The following is a 21,400-nucleotide window of genomic DNA, read 5'->3' as shown; positions in this document are numbered from 1 at the left end:
GTGTTACAGCAGGCATCCTCCGAGGCTGCACAGAGCTCCTTGCTGCTACCTGCTGTGCACCTGCGTATTGTTCAGCATGCCAGCAACCCCGAGACCCCCCCCCCCCCCCCCCCTTCCCAAGTGTAACTATGATGCTGTTAATAAAATGCCATTAGCAATTAGCTACACAGCTCATTGCTGAGACACTGATAGTGGTAGTAGCGAAGGTGGCGGTGATGGGAAGGGCCGTTTTAAGTCACATTTACCTTTCTACTTGCAGCTGTGTGAAGAGCCCCCGTACCTGTAAAGCATGAATGCAGCTGCAGATGTTCCTGAAAGGTTTTGCTTGTGTAAGCAAGCACGAGTGTCATCAGAGCCTTGAATGGGGGCTTGATTTAAAAAATAAATAAAAAAAATGATGTACTCCTGGGAGTTTTATTCCCCAAACCTACTTTTTCCATCCCGAGTTTGCATTCCTCATTTGTCAGCTTTAACACAAATATGAATTTTAAGTCACATAGGCAATGTGAATGGCAAATCCAAACTTGGTGTGTGAATGTATACGGCAAGATGTCGCTGAATCAAAATATTTAGGCGAAGGCATCCTCTGTGCATTTGGTTCTGACACCGCATCAGGATGTCAAAGCTATCTGGACAGCCCAGATGGTGATTGCAAACACTTAAATGTCTAAACGTTTATTCATTTCATCTACGTATACCTTCCCTTTTCCAACACAGACGCGCCTGTAATCTGCTGGATGTGTGGTTACTTAGATGGGCCACTGAAGTGGTGGCTGCAACTGTGTGTGTGGGAAACAGATTTCTGCCAGATGATAGTTTACGTGTATAAAGGTGCCAGCCGGGAGAATTTGAGCATAAACTCTTAATCTTTTAATTGTGTTACATTAGACATCTTAGCTGTAATTGGCTCTCTATTATGTGTGTGTAAACTAAGTGAAGGACAGTGTGTGTTGTCAGAGAGGCTGCTGTGCTGAGGGATGCTGACAGGCAGCTGCGTGGGCACCTGTCTGACGGGACGGTTGACGACTGAAAGGGAGAGTTTTGTGGCTCGTGGGGGGGAAAGTTGCATCTTCTAGGATATTTATGGAAAGCTACAAGGCTGTGTGTGTGTGTGTGTGTGTGTGTGTGTGTGTGTGTGTGTGTGTGCGCCACCCCCCCGCCCCACGAAGCTTTGTCAGACGGCTTGATGTGACACTTCTTCCCCAGTTTTGGTGAAGCTGTGGCTGCAGGATGAGAGGAAGTGCCGGGCTGAGATTCATTCCCCCTTCAGGGAGTTTTGAGAGCGAGAACTGTTGATGACAAAGTAGATTGACATTTGCTGTTGACAGATCACTCAGACACCATTGTTTCTCATTGTTTCTAAGAGCTCTGCACTGGGCAAGTTGAAGGAATGGAAGTCTCCTCTAGGCTCTCAAATGAAGACCCGTAATTTAAATATTACCAGAAGTGCTGTTTGTTGTGAAATTACATTGTTCTTCAGGCACCTTTCTCTATATTTCTAGAAGTGATAAATATATAAAAAGAGGAAAAAAGAGATGATATCTGTTGGTAACTCCATTAATCATCCATTTGCTGATAAAAGTATTTATTTATACAGTATAGGCTCTTACTTCAATCATCATCATCATCATCATCATTATTATTATTATTATTGTTGTTATTATTATTATTATTATTCAGTAGAAAAATAATTTGTACATTATCTATCATACTGATTTGTTTCCTTGTTACCATGCTAAACTACCATAGACCAGTGAAACCACTGCTCCCAGTCAGTGTGCTCCCCAGGGAAGGCCTCATTTGATGACTGATTAGATAGACGCTGTTGGTTTGACAGGGATGATGCTGAACAGTTGCAGCCACCTCTGGGATCCTGGGCTTTGTGTTTATCTTTGTTTGGGTTGCTGAAATTTACCACTGACATTAAAGGCAGCAGATAATGGAACAGGCAAACACGCCAGAAGCCTGACCTCTTTCATCTATAAGGAGACCAAGGAGTTAAAAGCACAAAGAGAACAAAACATAATGCCCAGATTAAAGTCATTATTCTCATTTTGGCCTGTTGTAAATTATTTGTCCAGGCTTGCGTGAGTGGCATTAATGCAAACCTTGATTTCAGATTGCTGGCAGGCTCAAGAATGCAGCCTGTCAACGATCACTAAAGTAGTGTTTTATATTTAGAGACCATCTACACCAGGCTGCCTTCACGGGGAAAATACATATTTGAAGCACATGCGGCTCATGTCTCTGAGTTAGTTTTGGTTCCTGTTAGATGTAGGTGCAGCATTTTTGCATGAAATCACATTTAACTGGGTTTCTGGAGGGTTTATTTTGCTTCATAGATTGTTATTTTGTTATTGTTATATTGCGTGATTACTAAGCAATGGACATATTTTTTTTCATTATAAAGATTATTGCCCTTGTCCTTTTCGTGCAATTTCAATTTAATAATTAAATCAATGATTTAAAAATATTGCGACACGTTTGATGCATTTTGTTGGATTCACGAAGCTCTTAAAAATAATGATTGCTGTCTTTAAATGAGTCCATTGATGATACTGCAAAGAGGTTTTGGAGTGTGGGAGTCTGAATCCCCTGTGCACCCCCTCTTTCCAAGTCAGCCCGCTCTAATTAGAACCAGAGCCTCTTACAGGAAACAATCTTCCTGTCTGATGACATCATTGCTAAATCCATGGGGTGAGATGGGGGGTGACCTCAGCCTGCGGATGTGTTCAGTGTATTTCAACACACACAAATCCCAAAAAGTGACCATAATACTTACGGTATAATTAATACTAGTATTGATCTACTACCATTCCTATTATGCTGATTCTGTCTCACAGATAATAAACCATTAGATTTAATTAAACACATTGGAAGAATCACCTTTTTATGCCCCACACAGATGATATTGAAAGATAAGAGTATTTAAGGCAGCAGGAATGATATTGATCCCACACATTGTTTTGTGTCTGGACGTGTTTAGGCCTCTTAAAATGCTTCCGCCATTGTTATTTTCCTTGAGGCCTTTGAACAACGGCGGATGGAGATGAAGAACACGGATGGTTGTTTTTCTTGGCGATTCTGAAGCTGTATGAAATAGTGTCAGATAATAAAAAGGCCACACATTCCAAGGGAAGTTATGCTTTTATCTTCCCATAACAGTAATGTGCTCAGTGAGTCCACAGGCCCTTTGTATATTCCTGTAGACGGAGCTTGTTGTAGATAAGAAAGGCTTTTGTAAGATACTCGACTCATTTTGGAATCTGGTACCTAATACTTCCTGTGCTACCTGCCCGTTCTCCCGCTCTGCTCCTCTCCCTCCAAACGACAGTGGTAATGGAGACCTGCTTGGCTTGCCTGGGGTCACTGTACACCCTAAAGAACCCCCACCCTCTGTCTGAGGCCTCAAGGGTTTAGGAAATGGATCATTATTTTCTTGTTCTGACGTCAGGAGCCAGCCCCTTTGCAGCTGTTGCGTGCTCCACAACTCAATGTTTACAGCCACTTCTCAGCCAAAGGGCTCGTTCGGACTGAACCAAACTGTTTAGGTTTGCCCTTATTTGCCTTTTCCTATCAATATTTGCATTCCGAAGGAGTAGAAAATGTGATACCTAAAATTGCAGATTGGTTTTCTGCCCCTGTCCACCGCGTGGGTTCAGCAACAGCGTGGCGATGTTCTTACTAAAGCTATATTTTACACACTGATTGGACACTCGTTCTACCGAAACAAAAGCTGTAAAGATGTGCAGATGAAAACATATACGCTCGTTTGTTTCTGCCCAGAGTTCTCTCTCCCTTTCTTTTTTCTAAGGCATTTAATCATTCACATTTATTCTCTCCTCCACCCACTTCCTTTTATCTTTTTTTATGCCCACTCCCCTTCGCCTCCCTTTCTCCCCCTCCACCCTTTTCCTCTTTGCCTCAGCACTTAGAGGCTTAAGGGAGGACTGTACCATGTGAGCCACTCCCTTCTGACAGCCACCCCCTCATTCCAAGGGCAGAATGGTACGGTCCTGCTTTGCATAAGTTTCTTCTGAGTGGGTCGTGTGTGGAGGCCAGTACTGGAAGAATTATTAGTCCCTTTTGAGCGGTTTGAATGCATGTGTAGAGAGGAAGCCGAGTGCGCTGCTGTAGCATATCTGGTCCGCTTCAGTTGTAAAAGCTATCATGTATTGCGCCTACCCTGTCCCTGGAATGGGCAGTAACTCGTTGATGTATTACTACAATGGGAAATCGGTGAGTAGTGTCTTTGAATGTATATGTGTGTATATATAAATATATATTTATATATATGCTAGACAAAGTTCATCTGTGTGCGTGTGAGAGAAAGAGGGAAAGATAGTAACAGCAAATGTGACGAAGGGAGAAATTTCCTCTGAGTTTGTCCAGCTGACTTACATCTCTAATTTTTGCACTTTTACTCTTAAATAAAAGGCACATGCATGTTTGTGTAAATACAGCCAGCATCAGCGTCGTCCTCAAAGATTTCATCAAAATGTCCATCATATTCTGTACACCTAATTAGAACTCTTTACACTCCAGCAACGCAACGCCACCGTCCAAGGCTACGCCGTGATGCAGTTTTAAACTGTCTCATGGGGTGAATGAAAACTGCGTGGCAAAAGAACTTTTTTTTTCTTTTTTGCTTTGGATTTATTTTTACTGGCTGGTTGGTTCGGCTGTTCGGCTGCGCTGAAATAATAACAAGTGGGAGTCTGGGAATGATTAAGGGAAAGAGGCTGCCTGTTGAGTTCAGACTTTTCTGTTTGCAGATTGAGCTCTAAGCACTATATTGCTGTTATTCCATCTGTTTTTAATCACATTGGCATTTTGGACACCGCAGGGAGCCTAATGTGATTCCTGAACTTCTCTCTAACGACCTCTTTGATTCGGTTGCTCTAAAGCTTTTTTTTTTCTGAGAATACTTTAATTGTAAATACACAAATCAGCGTTTGTGTGCACGTGCACGCACATGTAAACACGTGTGTGAGATTGCTGCCCTGTGAGGGTGAAACAGATTTTATGATTTTAGTATTATTTTGACCGTAACTTTTAATATGTTCACTTAAAAGAACTTCTTTTTGTATGAGTAATGTTGTGAAGAATGACATTAAAGTTCTTTTTCAAGCTGATTCAGCTCTGGGACGTCCCGTCAATAGCCGTATAAGCTTTGCAATACATTCCAGTAATCCTTAAGTGATGATCCCGTCATAAGAAAGTCTGATTACACCTGTCATGGCCTGGGCTAAGCTCGCGGTTACATAAGGCTAGCATGAGAGCAACGTAACGGTTGGTCTTTTACTGCTCTTGTACTGAATGTACAATCCAAGATCTAAGATATTGTTTCCATTTTTTAAAACCCATCACATTATTTCCTCTGTTTCTTGTGAGGATCGGACGGCTTTGATCTTCTTTCATATTAAGTGCTAACAGGCTTGTGTTGCAGTTGTGATGGAAGGGAAATTGATAGCATGTGGACAGAGATGTGCAAATGTTATGATCAAAAGCAGTTGTTAAATAACAAGCACGGCATTTCTCTTTTTTTTCCTTTGCGGCAATTAAACCCATTAATTTGTTAAGATGCAGAGTTGTGTTGCATGTTCTCCATCTGGAGCACTGGTGGAAATCACTGTGGGCCATTGGCTTGTAAACTGGTGGCTGGGTACCAGATGGAAAAACCCACTGATCTTTCTTTAGCTGCCTATTAGCAAAATCAAAAATGGAAGTGAAAGTACTGTGGTGATTTTTTAGACCTTTTTATCCCGTTTTGTTTCAGAGAAACCGCCCTTTTAAGTGCGAAACCTGAAAATATAAGCACTCTCGTACTCTTCAGTGCAAGAGTTGAGTAAATAGGCGTGGGTGTATCATATACTGCGGTTACAGTGCACGTTAAATAGTTAATGAAGGAGTATTTGTGCCAAGTCACGTCCCTCGCCTGGTTACTCTATTTTTACTGAATAAACCATAAATCATTGCCGTGTTTTAATCGCTCATCATTCACCTAGCAGGATGTATAATTGGCTTCCATTTGGGGACATACACCAGTAGAAGCCATGAGTAAAAGCCAATTATAAACTAATTACTGTATGAATTTGATCATTGTCAATTTGATTAATTGACATTTAATTTTTCAGGGGAGTTTTTAATGAGTTTGTAAAGGACGTCTGAAGAGATACTAGTTTACTAGTTTCAATATATAGATGCAAGCGCAATAATAATTAAAACAAAGAAAACACTGATCCTCCAAAATATTGGTGAGGATCTGGACTGTGTCAGTGTGCTGATCCGTGTGAGTGACAGCTTATAATTAATAACCTTGTAAAAGGAGACCCAGCCGGGCCCTCCCCTCGGTACATTGGCAGACTGGGGCACCCAGTGTTTTGGATGGTTTATTAATGCTTTGACTGGTTAGCCCAGGGTAAAAAGGACAATTAGCATTATCCAGCGCCATATGCTGCCCATTGAGTGTCTGACAGAGGCAAAAGACAAAAGCCCAGGCTCCTGTGTGGAGCTAACCTGTGATCTCCATGGAACCACTATCAGGCTAAGTCACATATGTAAGCCAGAGGACCCATGAGAGCTCCCCCCTCCCAGGCTACTTTAATTACACTCCCAGACAACGACATGCTGGAGTCCAGCCTCACCAGCACACCCCCATCAGACCGGTGTTTACATTGTGTTCATATGTGTGCGAGTGTGGGATCCAATTTACATGCATTAATTACGCCTCATTTTCTATCATTACGTGGAAACATTAAATGAAATAAGCGGTGTCTGTCAGGAAAGCAACAGGTAAAGTCTTTGAAGTGAAACCGCCCAGCAGGGGGTACCGGCCAGGAGAATTTGGAGTTGACCGGTCTGGCCGGGGCGGCTGGGGATGGTGGGGACACGCTCGGCCTTAGGCTGCTTGGTCATACAGTTAAACAGTCACCTATTTTACCCCTTCTCTTACCACTACCAGTGAAATGAAAACAATAGATGTTCTTTCTTCCACTAATGTGATTTTTAGCGTTCTGTGAACGCTGTAATTGCAGGCATTTATCCAAGGATGTGAGTGGGTGTCATTATACTGAAATTAGAGGTTGAGTTGATCTAAAATGAAAATACGACTAGTAACTCACTCTTACCCTGTGTGCTTGATTGCCTTCAACTCTGAAGGGTGTGTGCGCATGTGTGTGTCTGAGAAAAAGAGGGGATTGGGTTAGATAACATAACATATGCATTCTTTGCTGTATCAAAGGGCTGCTCCCTATAATGTGTCTTTTTTGTGGCAGGTATATGCTCCATCTCCAAGCTCAGAAGACTTCAACAGAGATTCACCCTCCTACTCATCTCCTAAACCATCCAGCAGTATGTTTGCAAGCACTTTCTTTGGTAAGTTAAATGCATTTTCCAATATTCAAACTTAAAGATGTTATTTATGAAGAGATTGGGAGTTTAGGATACCACAGACATGAGTGGGCAGCATATTAATAGAGGAATAGTTATATAATATATAATAGTTGAACCTCAGAGACCTGTAAAGCCTCAACTGTGCTGTAGTTTTATCCTTTATAACCTGCCTGCGCCCATTTTCCTTGCATTGCCAGCTGTAGTTATGAAGTTATAAAGACAGGGTAGTTGGCCTTGCCTGTAAATATGATGTATACTGTACAAATATCCCTGAGCAGAGGCTCTATTGCCGGTCTGTTGACAGACACTGTCATCGTTGGTCTCTTGACAATGATGTTAATGAGACTGAAAAATATGCCACATCAAAGCCACCCGGGTCACTTTAATGAACAGGTTCTTGTTGTTAATGGCCTGTTACACTTTTCAAAATGTCTTTTAATTCACGTCTTTTTCTTTTTGTTCAGCAAAATGATGACAGAAATCTTGATCTGGATAAGAGAATAAAGCAGACCTATTAGGGGGGTTTATCTCAGCTATGTTCAGGACAAGCATCATGTTTCACTCAGACTTTTATTGTTATTTTTAAATGACTTAAATACGTTTGGAGTTCAGCCTCCAGCATGTTCTGTGCTAAACACAAGTTGTTTTTTTTATTTATGCAACATTGTATTGAAACTACGTTTTATTTTAGATGGTACCCACAGTTCTTCTGACCCCTGGAACTCATCCAATGGGATCAGTCAGCCCAGTTATGGAGGAATGCTCGCAGCATCTTCCTCTCACATGCCCCAGTCAGGAAACTACAGCAACCTGCACTCACATGACCGCTTGGTAAGCAACTTTGTGGCACCTTGGATGAATAACCTCTAGAAAATACTTGTTATGTCGGATTTTTCCAGTGTGGTCCTGTGAAGTAGATGTAGCAAGTAAGTTCTTTGCCAGTGCTCCAGTCAGAGAGCACAGTGGGTCTTTGTCTCCTAAATATCTGTCTGGTTATTATCAGCTGACCTTCTCTGCGTTTGATCTGGTCTCTTCTGCTGGTCTGGGTTCAGCTGGTGAGGCCTCACAGGGAGGCTGCAGATGCTTTTCCTCTCTTAATCACACACCATCCCCCTCAAACCCAATAACTTTTACTTCAGATCAGGCTGGGAGATGTCAGAGGAGAATGTAGAATTCAGCAAATGAGTCAACACATTCTTCTTCATACATGTGCATCCACGTTTGAGTCTAAAAATAGAGCCTTTTTGTTTTTCATCTTCTAGAGTTACCCCGCACACTCGGTCTCTCCAGACATCAATGCCAGTCTTCCTCCCATGTCAAGTTTCCACCGAAGCAACACCAGCACTTCGCCATTCGTCACCGCCGCTCACACCCCGTCCGCCACCACATCTGAGGGTGTCATGGGTATGCACTCCTGTTAATAGTTCAGGCACCCACCCAGAATGTCTACTGCAGGATCCCCACTTCTAATCACTGCTTAGCAACCATACTCTAAAAAGAAATGAGTTAAGCATTTGAATAACCGCGCTGTGTCCTTTTCATTTGTCTGAGTTCGTTTTATAAATCCTCCCACTCTGTTTTTCTTTATAGCTGCTACAAATCGGGGGAACCCAACTGGAAGCTCGCAGACTGGAGACGCACTGGGCAAAGCTTTAGCCTCAGTAGGTTACAACCCCCCCCCCCTCTCTCAATTCTGCACCTTTATGGGAAAACTATACACATAACTGTGATAATAAGAGAATATAAGTAGATATATACAGTATATACCTATTTATGTGTGTATGTATAGTGCAGCATAGAGTTTAAGGGTGGTAATCAGAGATTAAGTCTTTAAGGTTTGCAGAATCAATTCTATTAACATGACAAAGCTCCAGTGAAATGGACACGGTTGGACGGGTGGGGGTGGGTAGATGGGGGCACGGGCACAGGGGAGTTTATATCTTCAGTGACTCAACTCCACGGGCTGTCCTTTGTAGAGTTTTTGTTCTCTCGCTTTTGAAATTGGCTGTGATCATTGGCCCCATGCTGCCTGCAGGAGCGTAACTGATGATTAGGCGGAGCTTCATTTATTCCTTTAAAATGAGCCATGTTTCACTTTGAAAGGGACATTAGTATCCAGTAAATGAAAAGAGAATGGAAAGTCATATATTGTCAGGTCAGCAGTCACGGTTCCATTCTCCTCATCAGAAGGGACATAATAAAATATTACAGCAACTAAAACCAACCTGGTTAGAAATGTGTTCTTGGTCTTGCGAGAATATAACACTGCTCACCACAAAATGAATTTTCTTTACCATTTTTGACCCAGTTCTGTATCTGATGAGATAAAAGGCCAAGCTGGGGCAAATTCTGCTATCTCGGTATTAACAAATGTATGGTGAATTGTGCATAATTTGTATTTCCACAGGCCGATCCTTCCTCTCTTCACTGACACGTTTCAGTCAAGCCTCTGGCCTGATGCTCCAAGTTGATTGAAAAACCAAAAGCTCAGAGATCAAAATTAAATAAGGAGATTATTAAGTGCATTCGATCGTTATTACAAAAGTCAAAAGGATTCCCTAAAGCTCAATTTGATCTTCACTTGTATAAGAAATCTCTGTGGATCTGATGGTTTTTTTTCCTCTGCTAATTAGTCAAAATCCACCAGTTAAACCCTGAGTTCCCTGAGACGTGTACCATCATGGCACAATATCCTCTTATAAAAGAGGGAAAAACAGGGATGTGTTTGTGCTTTAATCCAGCATTTATTTAAACAAATGAAATCCCTGTGGAAGTTTTGAAGAGGTAATCTCCTCATTCTCTGGTGATTGACATGTCATCCTAAAACTCGCTGACCTCAGCCTGACTGATTAATTCAACTCAGTGGAAAAAAAAACCAAGCCTTTTCACCCTAGATTCTTATATTTGGTCGTCATGTATGTCGTGCAGGTCCGACTGCAGCCCTTGAATTTAATATGGTTCATTTAATGGTATTTCCAGGCTGGCTGTTTACGCAGACGTGATGGCCTGAGTCAGTTTGCCGACAAATCTCCCTTTTTACTGCTCATAACTCAATGAAACATTCCATGGTTCCAATTGGAGCCATGAAACAGGAGCTTTGGGCAGTGCGGGGTGATACAGAAATAGGCCAACAGATACACATTTTGTTGTGTAATAGCATCTTTAAATATGTGGCGTGTTTGCTCCCCCATGCCACACCTCTCACTGAGAGCATCCAGAACATCTCCAACACTTGTGAGACTGATGCCTGTTCTGTGTCATTAAACACATCTGTGACAGATGTGGAGAAATGGGAAATGATTACATAGTGGTCGTTTCTCCGTTTTGCTTGGCTCCAGATGAATGGATGATCAGTTCTGCATTTTTCCTCCTCTTTGTTCTTTTACTCAGATCTATTCACCAGACCACACCAGCAGCAGTTTCCCATCCAACCCATCAACACCTGTGGGCTCTCCCTCGCCCCTGACAGCCCCAGCAGGCGCTGCTTCCACCGGTACCGTGGTGACTGCTGCCACTGCCCAGTCTGGGAGGCCAGGTACAGCACCAGCACTTGGATCTCTTACGTACATTCTCTCTGATGACAACAGACTATAACCCTTGTATAGACTACAGTATGCGACCTGTAAACGGGCTGTTTATGTGAACAACGATATGGTTGATTTTAGCACCAAACGTTACATTTGTTTAAAGATCGCATCAGCCACACTGGAAGCTTTTCAAAGGAATAGAATATACGTTTATACATCGGCTGCCTAAAAGATGCCGATAGAAGGTTGGAGCCATTGATGGCGGCGGACTGATGGAACACGAGGGAAAGCCCAGTGTGTTATTTTAGCGGACAGTTGTGTCATATGTGGCAACGGAGTGGCGACAGCTGTCTCTACGTATGCCCCGTCATCCTCAGCTGTTACCCTGCCCCATGGACAGCTGCCCCTCACACACACGCATATTTCTCTGGTGTGGTGGTGTGGCTGCTCCCCAGCTGATGATTGGGACATTGACATCCTTAAATGAGGGATCCCCTATATTGTCCTTCCACCACAGAATATGCAACGTGCTGTCCATCCCATATTTTGCTTTGGCATTGTTCCCCAAGACTTCGCTAAATGTTACTGATTTTGTGCCACAGTGAAGTGATTAGCAGCATGTTGTGTTACTGAGGATGAAATTCATGTGAGATATAAAACATACATCACTTTAATGTGTCTGGGATTGTAGAAAAAAGGTTGTTTTGCTAATTATTCATCCTGATGAAGCCGCTGGACTTGGAAAAAGGAGGAGCCATTAAAATGGCTACAAGATTTGGCTTGTTGTTGAAACTCCATTCATCATTTGGATTACACCAATATACTGCAACATTACTCAAGTCTGCTTTTTTCAATTAGCCCTCTCTGGTGCATGTGGGGACCAGAGCCCCGGGCTAATTTTTCATTGCTGCCAGCCAGCAGAGGCTCATATAGAGTTGCTGTCTTGCTCACCTGGGAGAAAGAGGAACCACAACAGAGACTCTTCCTTCTCTAAAGTCACCTTTAATACGCTGGGTTTTTTTTCCCCTGAGCTTTTGGGCGTAAAGAAACATTAAAATGGATGCAACTGGTAAATTATTTGTTACATCTTTAAACATTTGTGAACAGAATTTCAAAGGATAGTTTGGCTGCCTTGTAAAAGGTAAAAGTACAATTTCTGTCAAAGAACTATAAATCTCACGCTGATGTTTCCAGATGTTTGCTCGGGTTCCACAGGATTAGTAAAACATGTAGTAATGCTGTTGAATTCTGCATTAATAAGCTGATTCTGACTAATGGAACAGTTCTGTTTGATGCCTTTCAGTTTAGAGGTCATATTTCAATTGTTATTTATATGGCCTATTATTTGTGGAACTGGATTTTGAAAGAACCTCCTGAAGACTGAATCATCCAGCTTATAAATTACATTTCTTATTTGGAACCTGAGAAATTGGAAAATCATGAAGTCAGATTTTCACAGTGTGTGTGTAAACCAGCTTTTCCACCTGTTGTCACAGGAAGCAGCAACTGTGCCGTCCTCTAGTGTAACTGTGTTCTAACGGTATCATGCCAACACTGACCTCCAGGTACCAACCAGTGGCCCCGTGCTGGCGGACAGACTCCCTCCTCTCCAAATTATGAGAACTCCCTTCACTCACTGGTAAGCTCTATGTCCACTTTCACTTAGACAAGTTACCAACATAGTTCTGAAATAGAATTAGATTTTTTTTGTCTGGCAAACAATATGCTGATAAAAGCGGGGGTGGGGGAATAACAAAACTGAACAATACACGTCCCCCGGGGCTCGCCATCTGTCCTCTACTCCGCGGGCCGGGACAGGGAAGACAGTTGAGGGATGGGTTTAGTTAAGGGGCTGTTGTGGGGGTGGCAGCTGCTTCCTGAGCCACTTCTCCAGGATTCCTTTGCTACCATGAGCGAGAGCGACGGATCAGCTTTCAACCAGCCCGCGACCTGATGCATGTGTGGTGCATTTTAGCCATGCAGTTGTCCTCCAGCAACTATTGATTGGAGACTTTATCACATTAGCTCCTTTTAGTGGTTTACATGAATAAATGGCAACTTGTATGGGCAGAACATTTTGCGTAGTATGTTTTCACTTATTGATAAGCCAGTTAAAAAAAAGGAAACCAAATAACAAGATACCAGATAGAAAAAACTGCTGACAATTCTTTATTTTCTCAGTTTGAAACAGTAAACACATAGTTTATGTGTTTGTTTTCAATGATTGTCATCAGTGGTATTGCTATTATTATTTTATGATTAATAATATTGGCAGTGGTGGTAATATTCTATTATTAGTAGTATTAGTTATACTAGTATCGTCATGTGGTGGATCAATAACTTATTGATGATTGATCAGAAAAACCTCATAAATTTGAAATACAAAAGTTTAGATCCTCTGTGGTTCTGGCGTCTTCCACAAAAGAAGCCAAATTGGTGAATCGAAATTGATTGATTAGGTCTGAATTAATGGTTGTTCCAATGTTGGATGGATGATGGGAGGATGGATGGATGAATGGATGGAAGAAAGGATGGATGGGTGATGGATGGATGGATGGATGATGGATGGATGATGGATGGATGGATGGGTGATGGATGGATGGATGATGGATGGATGATGGATGGATGGATGGATGATGGATGTGTGGATGGATGATGGATGGAGGATGTGTGGATGGATGATGGATGGAAGAAAGGATGGATGGGTGATGGATGGATGGATGATGGATGGATGATGGATGGATGGATGGGTGATGGATGGATGGATGGAGGATGGATGTTGGATGGATGGATGGATGATGGAAGGATTGATGTAGGATGGATGTATGGATGGAAGAAAGGATGGATGGGTGATGGATGGATGGAGGATGTGTGGATGGATGATGGATGGATGGAAGAAAGGATGGATGGGTGATGGATGGATGGATGGATGGATGGAGGATGTGTGGATGGATGATGATGGAAGGATGGATAGATGGACGGATGTAGGATGGATGTTGGATGGATGGATGGATGGATGTTGGATGGATGGATGGATGATGGATGGATGGATGTTGGATGGATGGATGGGTGATGGATGGATGTTGGATGGATGGATGGATGGATGGAGGACAGATGGAAAGTTGAGGTTTAAATATTATTTCTTTTAGATTCCATAACTAAATCTGTAGGAAGTCATTATTTCTATTAAGTTAACGTGATTTTAATGACACTATTTCATGACATCATTCAGTTGGTGTGTTCTATTCTGGAGTTTTGGAAATAAACATTGTACATTGTTGCACAAAGTGAAAGAGGAACATTAACATGCAGCATAATTTATCTTATTGGCCTTTGCAACATATTTATATTCCTCCAGGGAGAAATAACTATTTAATAATGGAGCTCCTAGAAGAGTATTTAAAAAAAACAAACGAATTAGTGATGCCAGTATCAGAGGGTCTGAACTTTTGAAATCCTCTCCTTAATAATCCAGAGGAAAAAAGGTTTTCAAAAAAGTTATTAAATGTGCAAGCAGTGACTTTTGTCATCTTTATAAAGTGAATGATCAGCAGCTGCCGGCTTCATTCCACATCTTGCCCCCTTTTTTCTGTGTAAATGAAAAAAAAAACCAACCAGTATCCACAGTGTGTTTACTGAACCCTTTTTTTAATAATCCTGTCTTATTCTTATTTGACTTTGCCAGAAAAACAGAGTTCATCAGCAGTTACATGAGCATCTCCAGGATGCCATGTCTTTCTTAAAGGATGTCTGCGAGGTACTTTTCAGATGCAGCCTTTACTCATTCCATATTCCATCGTGCACTTCTTCATTTTTTCTTTCTCTTATTAGATTTAGCTGAAGTCCATATTCATCACAGTCAAACCTAAATTTTAGCCCCTTTTATTTTTTTTGCCATACATCATTGTTGTTGTTTTTTTTTGCCACTTCAGCTTAGAAGTAATCGTCTTAGATTCCATGTAGTTGTTAAATTGCTACAAAAAAAGTGAGTGATGTGAATAATAAAGAACTGTTACTGAAGCTGAAATGGCCCCATTGATGTTGCGTTTGAGCCGCCTTTGTTGCCTTTTATTTTTAAGTCCAAACCATGCAATCAGTGTTTTAAATTTTTATCCTAATGTGCTTATACTAAGCTGCTCTTTCCCTCTTCTCTTTTCTCCCACTCTCAAACCCTTCAATCCCTCCGGTCCTCCCAGTCTCGAATGGAGGATCGTCTGGACAGGCTGGATGATGCAATCCTTGTTCTGAGGAACCACGCAGTGGGCTCCACCACCAGTCTGCCCAGTGACATGCACAGTCTGCTGGGACAAGCACAAAATGGGCCAATAGCAGCCATTGGAGCAAGCTTCGCCGCCTCTGCTTTGGTTCCAAATCGGACTGCAGCCATGGTATCAGAACTTTGATATTCATTGTTTAGATATCTATATATTTAACAAAAAAGAACAGAAAGCAAGTTTTTGGCACATTGGTCTGCAAGTCTTGGCCACCTGTTCGACATTGGTCCACTGACATTTGTAAAAACTAGACATTTTCCACAGTTAAATGCAGCAGGACATATTTTCCATAAGTGTAATGGCTGGCTCCGGACTCAGCCTCCTCCTGAGAGAGACTGTATACACAAGAGCGAAGGAGAAATGAGAAAAGCAGGCGTAATCGGGTAAAGTAGTGCGCTGGTGGAGGACGTGTTGCTCTCCTTTTAGGGTCGAGGTATAAACCTTTCAGAAGTAGGGATTACAGGTGTAAGTATAAATCGTGCTGGTTGACCCGCCGTCCTTTTCAAGATATTTCATTTTAAAGAGCCAAGGGATGTGAAGACTCTGCCCAACAGGAATCCAAAAGTTATTTATGTGAGGATAAAGAAATGTGCAGGATTCTTTTTTGTTCATGGCATCTGTCCACTTTAACTCTTTAGCAGCCTACTAATGAGAATTATTATTCTTCCATCAGTGACAGAACCATCTTAAGCCTCAACATCATCCCGTTTTAGGGTAGCTGTCTCAAAAAAGGAGGCACACTCTGTGAGCGATAGTTCAGAATAACCTGCTTCATTTCTTTCCCCGGACTGCGAGTGTGAGATAGAACATGCTGTGTCTGTCTGTACTAACACAGCACTTCCTGTGTGGAAAGAGGTCCCCTCAGACAGCTCCGCACCACAACACAGCCGCAGGCTTTTAGTCCGGCTGACACCCCGCCCTCTACCCCCTCCACCCCTTTTCATCGCTTCTTTTTAACAACACAGGAAATCTAAATCATTGGAAATGTGTGTGTGAGCCGGCGGCCTGCGCCCACAGAGAGGTCCTCAGCTGTATGGTAATCAGGCGCAGCAATGAAAATGGCAGCGTTCTTTTCTTGACAGAGCCTTGGCTTCCCTCCTCCTCCAGACAAAGACTTGTTTGGACACCTGTTGAGAGCACAGCAAAGATTAGCGTTGCACTGAGGAAGGGGAGTGTCCCAGCGTGGTGGGGTTAACAGAGGCCAACAGTGACTGGGGATCACATTCCACAAGAAAAGGCAGAATACCCTCCGCCCTCATTAGATATTTCCCCCCACTTTCCTCTGGTTGCGCAGAGGGAAAGATGTGGGAGGACTGAGTGACTTTGTGTTGGATTATTTGATGGATGTTGAATAAGTAAAAAGGAACACAGAAGCATTTGTCTCATCAGACGCGCTCTGGGTTGTTGTGGTTATAGTGTGTTGACATGTCTGGATTTTATAGTAACTAATTACTGTGGTGCCAATCGCCGGACCACCTAGTTTGGTTTGAATGACGGGCTGGATTGATGAAACAAAACCATTTCATTCACTCACAGTTATTAACACCTGTGTGGGCATGCGCACAGACCCAGGCCACGTGTTGCAATGTTCCGATCCCATCTTTCATTTGGGGAATGTCACATGTGCTTCCCTCCTGTGCAGCAGCAGAGTAACACCCACGCGGACGATGGCGCCAGTCTGAACAACAGCCACGGCGGGCTGCCCAGCACCCCCTCTGCATCCAGTAGCGAACTCAACCATCAAGTAGAAGCATTCAGAGGTAAAATGACCCCCCCCAATGTTTGAACAATAATGTTTAAAGTTGCAACAGAGGGATCAGTTTATGTGTGTGATCCACAGCAGGTCTTTCTTCTGCCCTGGCCGGGCAGGTGCCGTCCAGCCTGGACCTGAAGGTGGAAAAGCCAGACAAGGACGACATGTCGGACAACCTCTCCACAGACAACATGGGAGATGATGACAGTGAGAAAAATATGAGGACGCCCAGAGCAGGCACACGCACAAGGTATAATCACAGTGTAGATTTTCTATCGCTCAATGTGAGGGAGCAAATTACTCGCGTTGATCTTTGAATTTCACTGTTAAAGAGAGTAAAACTGCGCTCCCTCCCACAGTCTCACCGAGGACGAGGACCTGAATCCGGAGCAGAAGGCTGAGCGGGAGCGGGAGAGGAGGATGGCCAACAACGCCCGCGAGCGCCTAAGAGTGCGAGACATCAACGAGGCTTTCAAGGAGCTGGGACGTATGTGCCAGATGCACCTGAAAAGCGAGAAACCTCAGACGAAACTGCTCATCCTCCATCAGGCCGTGGCTGTGATTCTTAACCTGGAGCAGCAAGTCAGAGGTCAGATTCAACCGGAAGCTTGATCCTAACTTGGTTGAAATTTTTAATCTTTTCAATCATGTTTGCTGTCGATGTTTCATCCAGAGGAAACTCCGACTTTAGTCTGGTACTGCCTGTCTGAGTCACAGGGGTCTGTTTCACATCATCTGAGCCACAATTATTGATATAAAGAACCAAAAACACACTTAATCGATCAAGTCAAGCCATGACTAGCAGCAGCATCATCACCACCATCGTCACACTTACAGTGCTCATGAGGAATTGCCTGTTTCTGAACCCACAGAGCGGAATTTGAACCCCAAAGCAGCCTGCCTGAAGAGAAGGGAGGAGGAGAAGGTGTCTGCTGGCTCTGGCGAGACCCAACAAGGCCACACAGGAGTTCATCCTGGTCTGACTGACACATCTAACCCCATGGGTCACCTCTAAGGAGCACACAGGTATCTCCACTAGTGTTGTCCGTGTCTTTAACGATTGGTATATTACTGATTGGGGAGTATTAATTGTCCGTTATTTTAGCCGTGCTCATTTCACAAGCTGGATTTTAGATAGATTATATAAAGTTTGACGGACATTAAAGGGTAATTTATTAACCCTGGATGTTGATATTAGTGTATACAACTGAGCTAGCACGTGTAGTTATTTTTTACCCCCTTTCCTGTGTCCAGATCAAAGAGACCCCGATAATTTCTGCCATTTGAGACAGCGACCTCGCTTCTTAGCGGTGACAGACAGGACTCACACTTTGTGACACCAATTGGAGGAGACAGACCACTTGAAGCAGACCCACGAGACTAAAGCCGTCCCATCCGGAGACCGTAGAAGAGCCAAGCCTCTAGCGCTCTGTGACCACGTCTTCATCTGCAAAATTCTCCCCACGAAGAAAAATTCGTACATATCACTGTCTGCAAGAAGTGTGTTGCTTCTGAACAATCAGACTTTGCAATCTCCTCCGACAGTATGTGGAAATTGCCTCGTGCCTAAACTGAATTGACGAATGCATTGTAACAGCGGTTGTTTTTGTTTGTCTTTTTTTTCTTTTCTATTTATTATGTTATGGAGTTATACAGTGTATATCTAAAGGGAAAATAAGGCGGATCGATTCAAAGACAGGTTTGCAGCTTTTCACTCGATCTACAGTTTGCCAAAGTCACCGTTGAAACCGAACACTCGCCCGGTTCGGAGTGAGGGACGAGAGGAGAACGTTGAGACAAATTTAATTTATTGGCCATTTCAGAGTAATATTTATACCCATCCGAAAACTGTCATTAGCTGTTAGTAATAAAGATATATGCCCCACCCCTGTTTTAAAAAAGATTTATTATTTATATTTATATTTAATTAATGCCTCCACCTGTTTGTTTCTGTGTAGAGGGAAATTAGGCCCCGCTGCATTTAAATCTATGGATGAGGTGTCAGGTGCACGGCAAACTCTAGGTTCACTGAAAGCTCAGAGCAGTGAAAATACCGAGAGCAATTACAAACCTTTGCATTCCCTACACGTTTTTAGTGTCTTAACTAACAGTAGAGGGCACTTCATTGCCACCGTCGGTTTCCTTTTATTATGGTGTTAAATGTAAGCAGAGACCGAATAGTACAAATCCTCGTCTTTAACTTCCGTATGGTGACGGCGCAGAGGTGGCGGATGTCTCTCACCACCAGAACGTGTTTAGGCAACAAGAAAAGAGGAAAAAAAAAAAACCCAACCTAACGACGACCAAGCTTTCTCCTGGCCTGATGAACACGACGCTTCATTTACTCTTTGTTCTGAAGATATTACGTTTCAAATGCAGTTATCCTGAGTAAAATTTAGTCCTGCCTATTTGTGTTGTAGCAAGGCTTCCAGCGTCGTTTCTGCCAGCGGAGCACGTTTGAGTTCATTTTGGATCCCCGTGGACGCGTCCCCCAGCACAGGAGCAGATGTGGGTCACAGATCCGCAGCACTATAATGAACAAAAGCAGTTAAGAGGATTTTTTCATTGTAAGATGAATGCATTGATCATGGCTTCGGTTTGTCCTCCTCATCAGTGCGCACGCTTTGTGTTTTCACCCGTGTTAAGTGTCGGGTCGACATGCTTTCTTTTTATTCCATTTTGCTTTTCTTTGTGTGTCATCTTTAGTCATTATCTTAAGCAAGGCTGCCACTTCAAAATGACCATTAGGTTTAAAAAAAAAAAGGGACATGAGTTATAATTCTTGATGCCACATGAGGGTTTACATGAAGAACTTTAGATTGAACATGTTTGTTTTTGTATGAAAGGGGGAGTTTTGTGTGTTGTGTGGCTGAATGTGGCCTTGTTCTTCACTTCAGTGTTTATTAACGTGTGTTCATGTTGGCAGACTGATTGAGGGTGTAATACGCTACTTCCTGCTGTCTTTCCTTCACTTTTTCAGTTCATGTTCTGTTTCTTAGCTCCTCTGTTCGCCAACTTAGACTATTCCCAGATGCTTTCCCTTGTATAATATAAAGAAAAGAAATTCAAAATGGAAAAAAAAAAAACATTTGGCTTATTTTTCACTGTAGTTAGTCTTTTATACAATAATACTGTAAGAATATTTCTTGAATTCTAAATATTACTCTTTCTAGATTTTTGAAAGCAAAACTTTTGAGTAAAAAGTTTCTTACTTTATTTTACTATATTAGATAGTAAAATGTATGGTTATTTGCAGTAACCTGTCCATTATTACAGTCAATTGACACATAGCATCTCAAGAATGTGGCTGAATTATAGCTGGCAGTGTGGTACTTTTAAAGACTCCAGACTCCTAAACGTGCGATCTCCGTCTTAGTCTGCGGTTTTCCAACGTCCATTGATAAAATTTGCTCTCGTCTCAAATGGAAGGGTGCGGTTGACCGATGCACAAAAAGAACCAAAACCCTGCTGCAACAGGAATTGGAAATTTCTGTCTTTTTCAGAAGAAAAAACACGATGTATATAACATTTATGTTGCAATAAATGTGCCATCTTTTTTTAAAATAAATCGTACGTGCATTTATTTCCTTCACCCGGCAAAACACTACTTCTGTTTCATCTCCGTACCGATATTTAATCTCCTCCATAAGCTTTTATTTTCATGAAGAGGCACACAGAGGAGTTAGACGCCCGTGTTTGTTCTGTTTCTTGGACGTTTCTACAGTGGATTTAGGCCAAATGAGTGTCTGTTTTTGACAATAATACCAGTGGACCATTGTAGTCTGTATGGAAAGTGCTATGAATATGTTCTATTTTTTAATAAAGTGTGATAGCAGTGTACCGAACATGTGCCGTCCTACATTTTTATTGGAGGGGGGGTGGTTTATATTTGTAAAAAAAAACAAGTCATTGTAGTTCTTAAGAGTCTCAACCAACTATTAACATGAAATTAGAAATATTTATCATGTGGTGTAATATTATCTCTAGGAAGTATCCATGGCAACTGAAGGTGATGGATGTTGAAAGCGGTGTGAAAAAGCTGCAAGTTACAGAAGATACACACACATCTGCGGAGAATTATCTGTCAGAGCTCTTGTGTTGAAACTGCTGGCTGCTCTTCTGCTGTGCTGACCTCAGTCCTCGAGTGCTTTCTAAAGTGCTGTTTTAATCATGGAGGGGTGTTTCTGCTACAGCGTGTCTGGATTTTGACTTCCTCCAGGTTGCTGGGCCAACGGACCAAAGTTCTTGGCTTAAAACCTGCCTGCTCTAGCTGCATCGGTTATTCTGCTGCTCCCAGGATGTTTGCTGCACCAGATCTGCATCAAATGCTGTCCTTCTATTTTATATACACTCTTTAGGGAAGGAACTGACTCCAGCTAGTTTCTCCATGAAGATTGAGACCACGGGTAGAATCTAAATATACACCTCTCCAAGAATTCTGTGGAGGAAAT

The 21,400-nt window shown here is 42.5% G+C and overlaps 1 protein-coding gene across 7 annotated transcripts in view; it reads left to right on the top strand.

The window, feature by feature from the left end:
* Positions 1-20,794, top strand: part of tcf12 (transcription factor 12) — a 42,018-nt gene extending 21,224 nt beyond the window's left edge. For 4 of the 7 annotated variants that reach the window (XM_029845883.1, XM_029845884.1, XM_029845886.1 and 1 more), the window contains 13 exons: positions 7,278-7,377; positions 8,087-8,226; positions 8,658-8,799; positions 8,986-9,056; positions 10,786-10,930; positions 12,488-12,561; positions 14,608-14,679; positions 15,119-15,310; positions 16,839-16,956; positions 17,037-17,199; positions 17,309-17,538; positions 17,822-17,975; positions 18,204-20,794. In XM_029845883.1, the coding sequence (XP_029701743.1) occupies positions 7,278-7,377; positions 8,087-8,226; positions 8,658-8,799; positions 8,986-9,056; positions 10,786-10,930; positions 12,488-12,561; positions 14,608-14,679; positions 15,119-15,310; positions 16,839-16,956; positions 17,037-17,199; positions 17,309-17,538; positions 17,822-17,964 (1,590 nt within the window). In that variant the 3' untranslated portion in view covers positions 17,965-17,975; positions 18,204-20,794. The remainder of the gene's footprint in view (positions 1-7,277; positions 7,378-8,086; positions 8,227-8,657; positions 8,800-8,985; positions 9,057-10,785; positions 10,931-12,487; positions 12,562-14,607; positions 14,680-15,118; positions 15,311-16,838; positions 16,957-17,036; positions 17,200-17,308; positions 17,539-17,821; positions 17,976-18,203) is intronic. The other 3 variants (XM_029845885.1, XM_011610308.2, XM_011610304.2) reach the window with 3 other exon arrangements.
* The last annotated feature ends 606 nt before the right edge of the window (positions 20,795-21,400 follow it).

Source organism: Takifugu rubripes, chromosome 13, assembly GCF_901000725.2.
Source record: "Takifugu rubripes chromosome 13, fTakRub1.2, whole genome shotgun sequence".
Classification (NCBI taxonomy): domain Eukaryota; kingdom Metazoa; phylum Chordata; class Actinopteri; order Tetraodontiformes; family Tetraodontidae; genus Takifugu; species Takifugu rubripes.
Note: the sequence above shows the minus strand (reverse complement) of the source record. Positions and strands in the feature narration are given on the sequence as shown.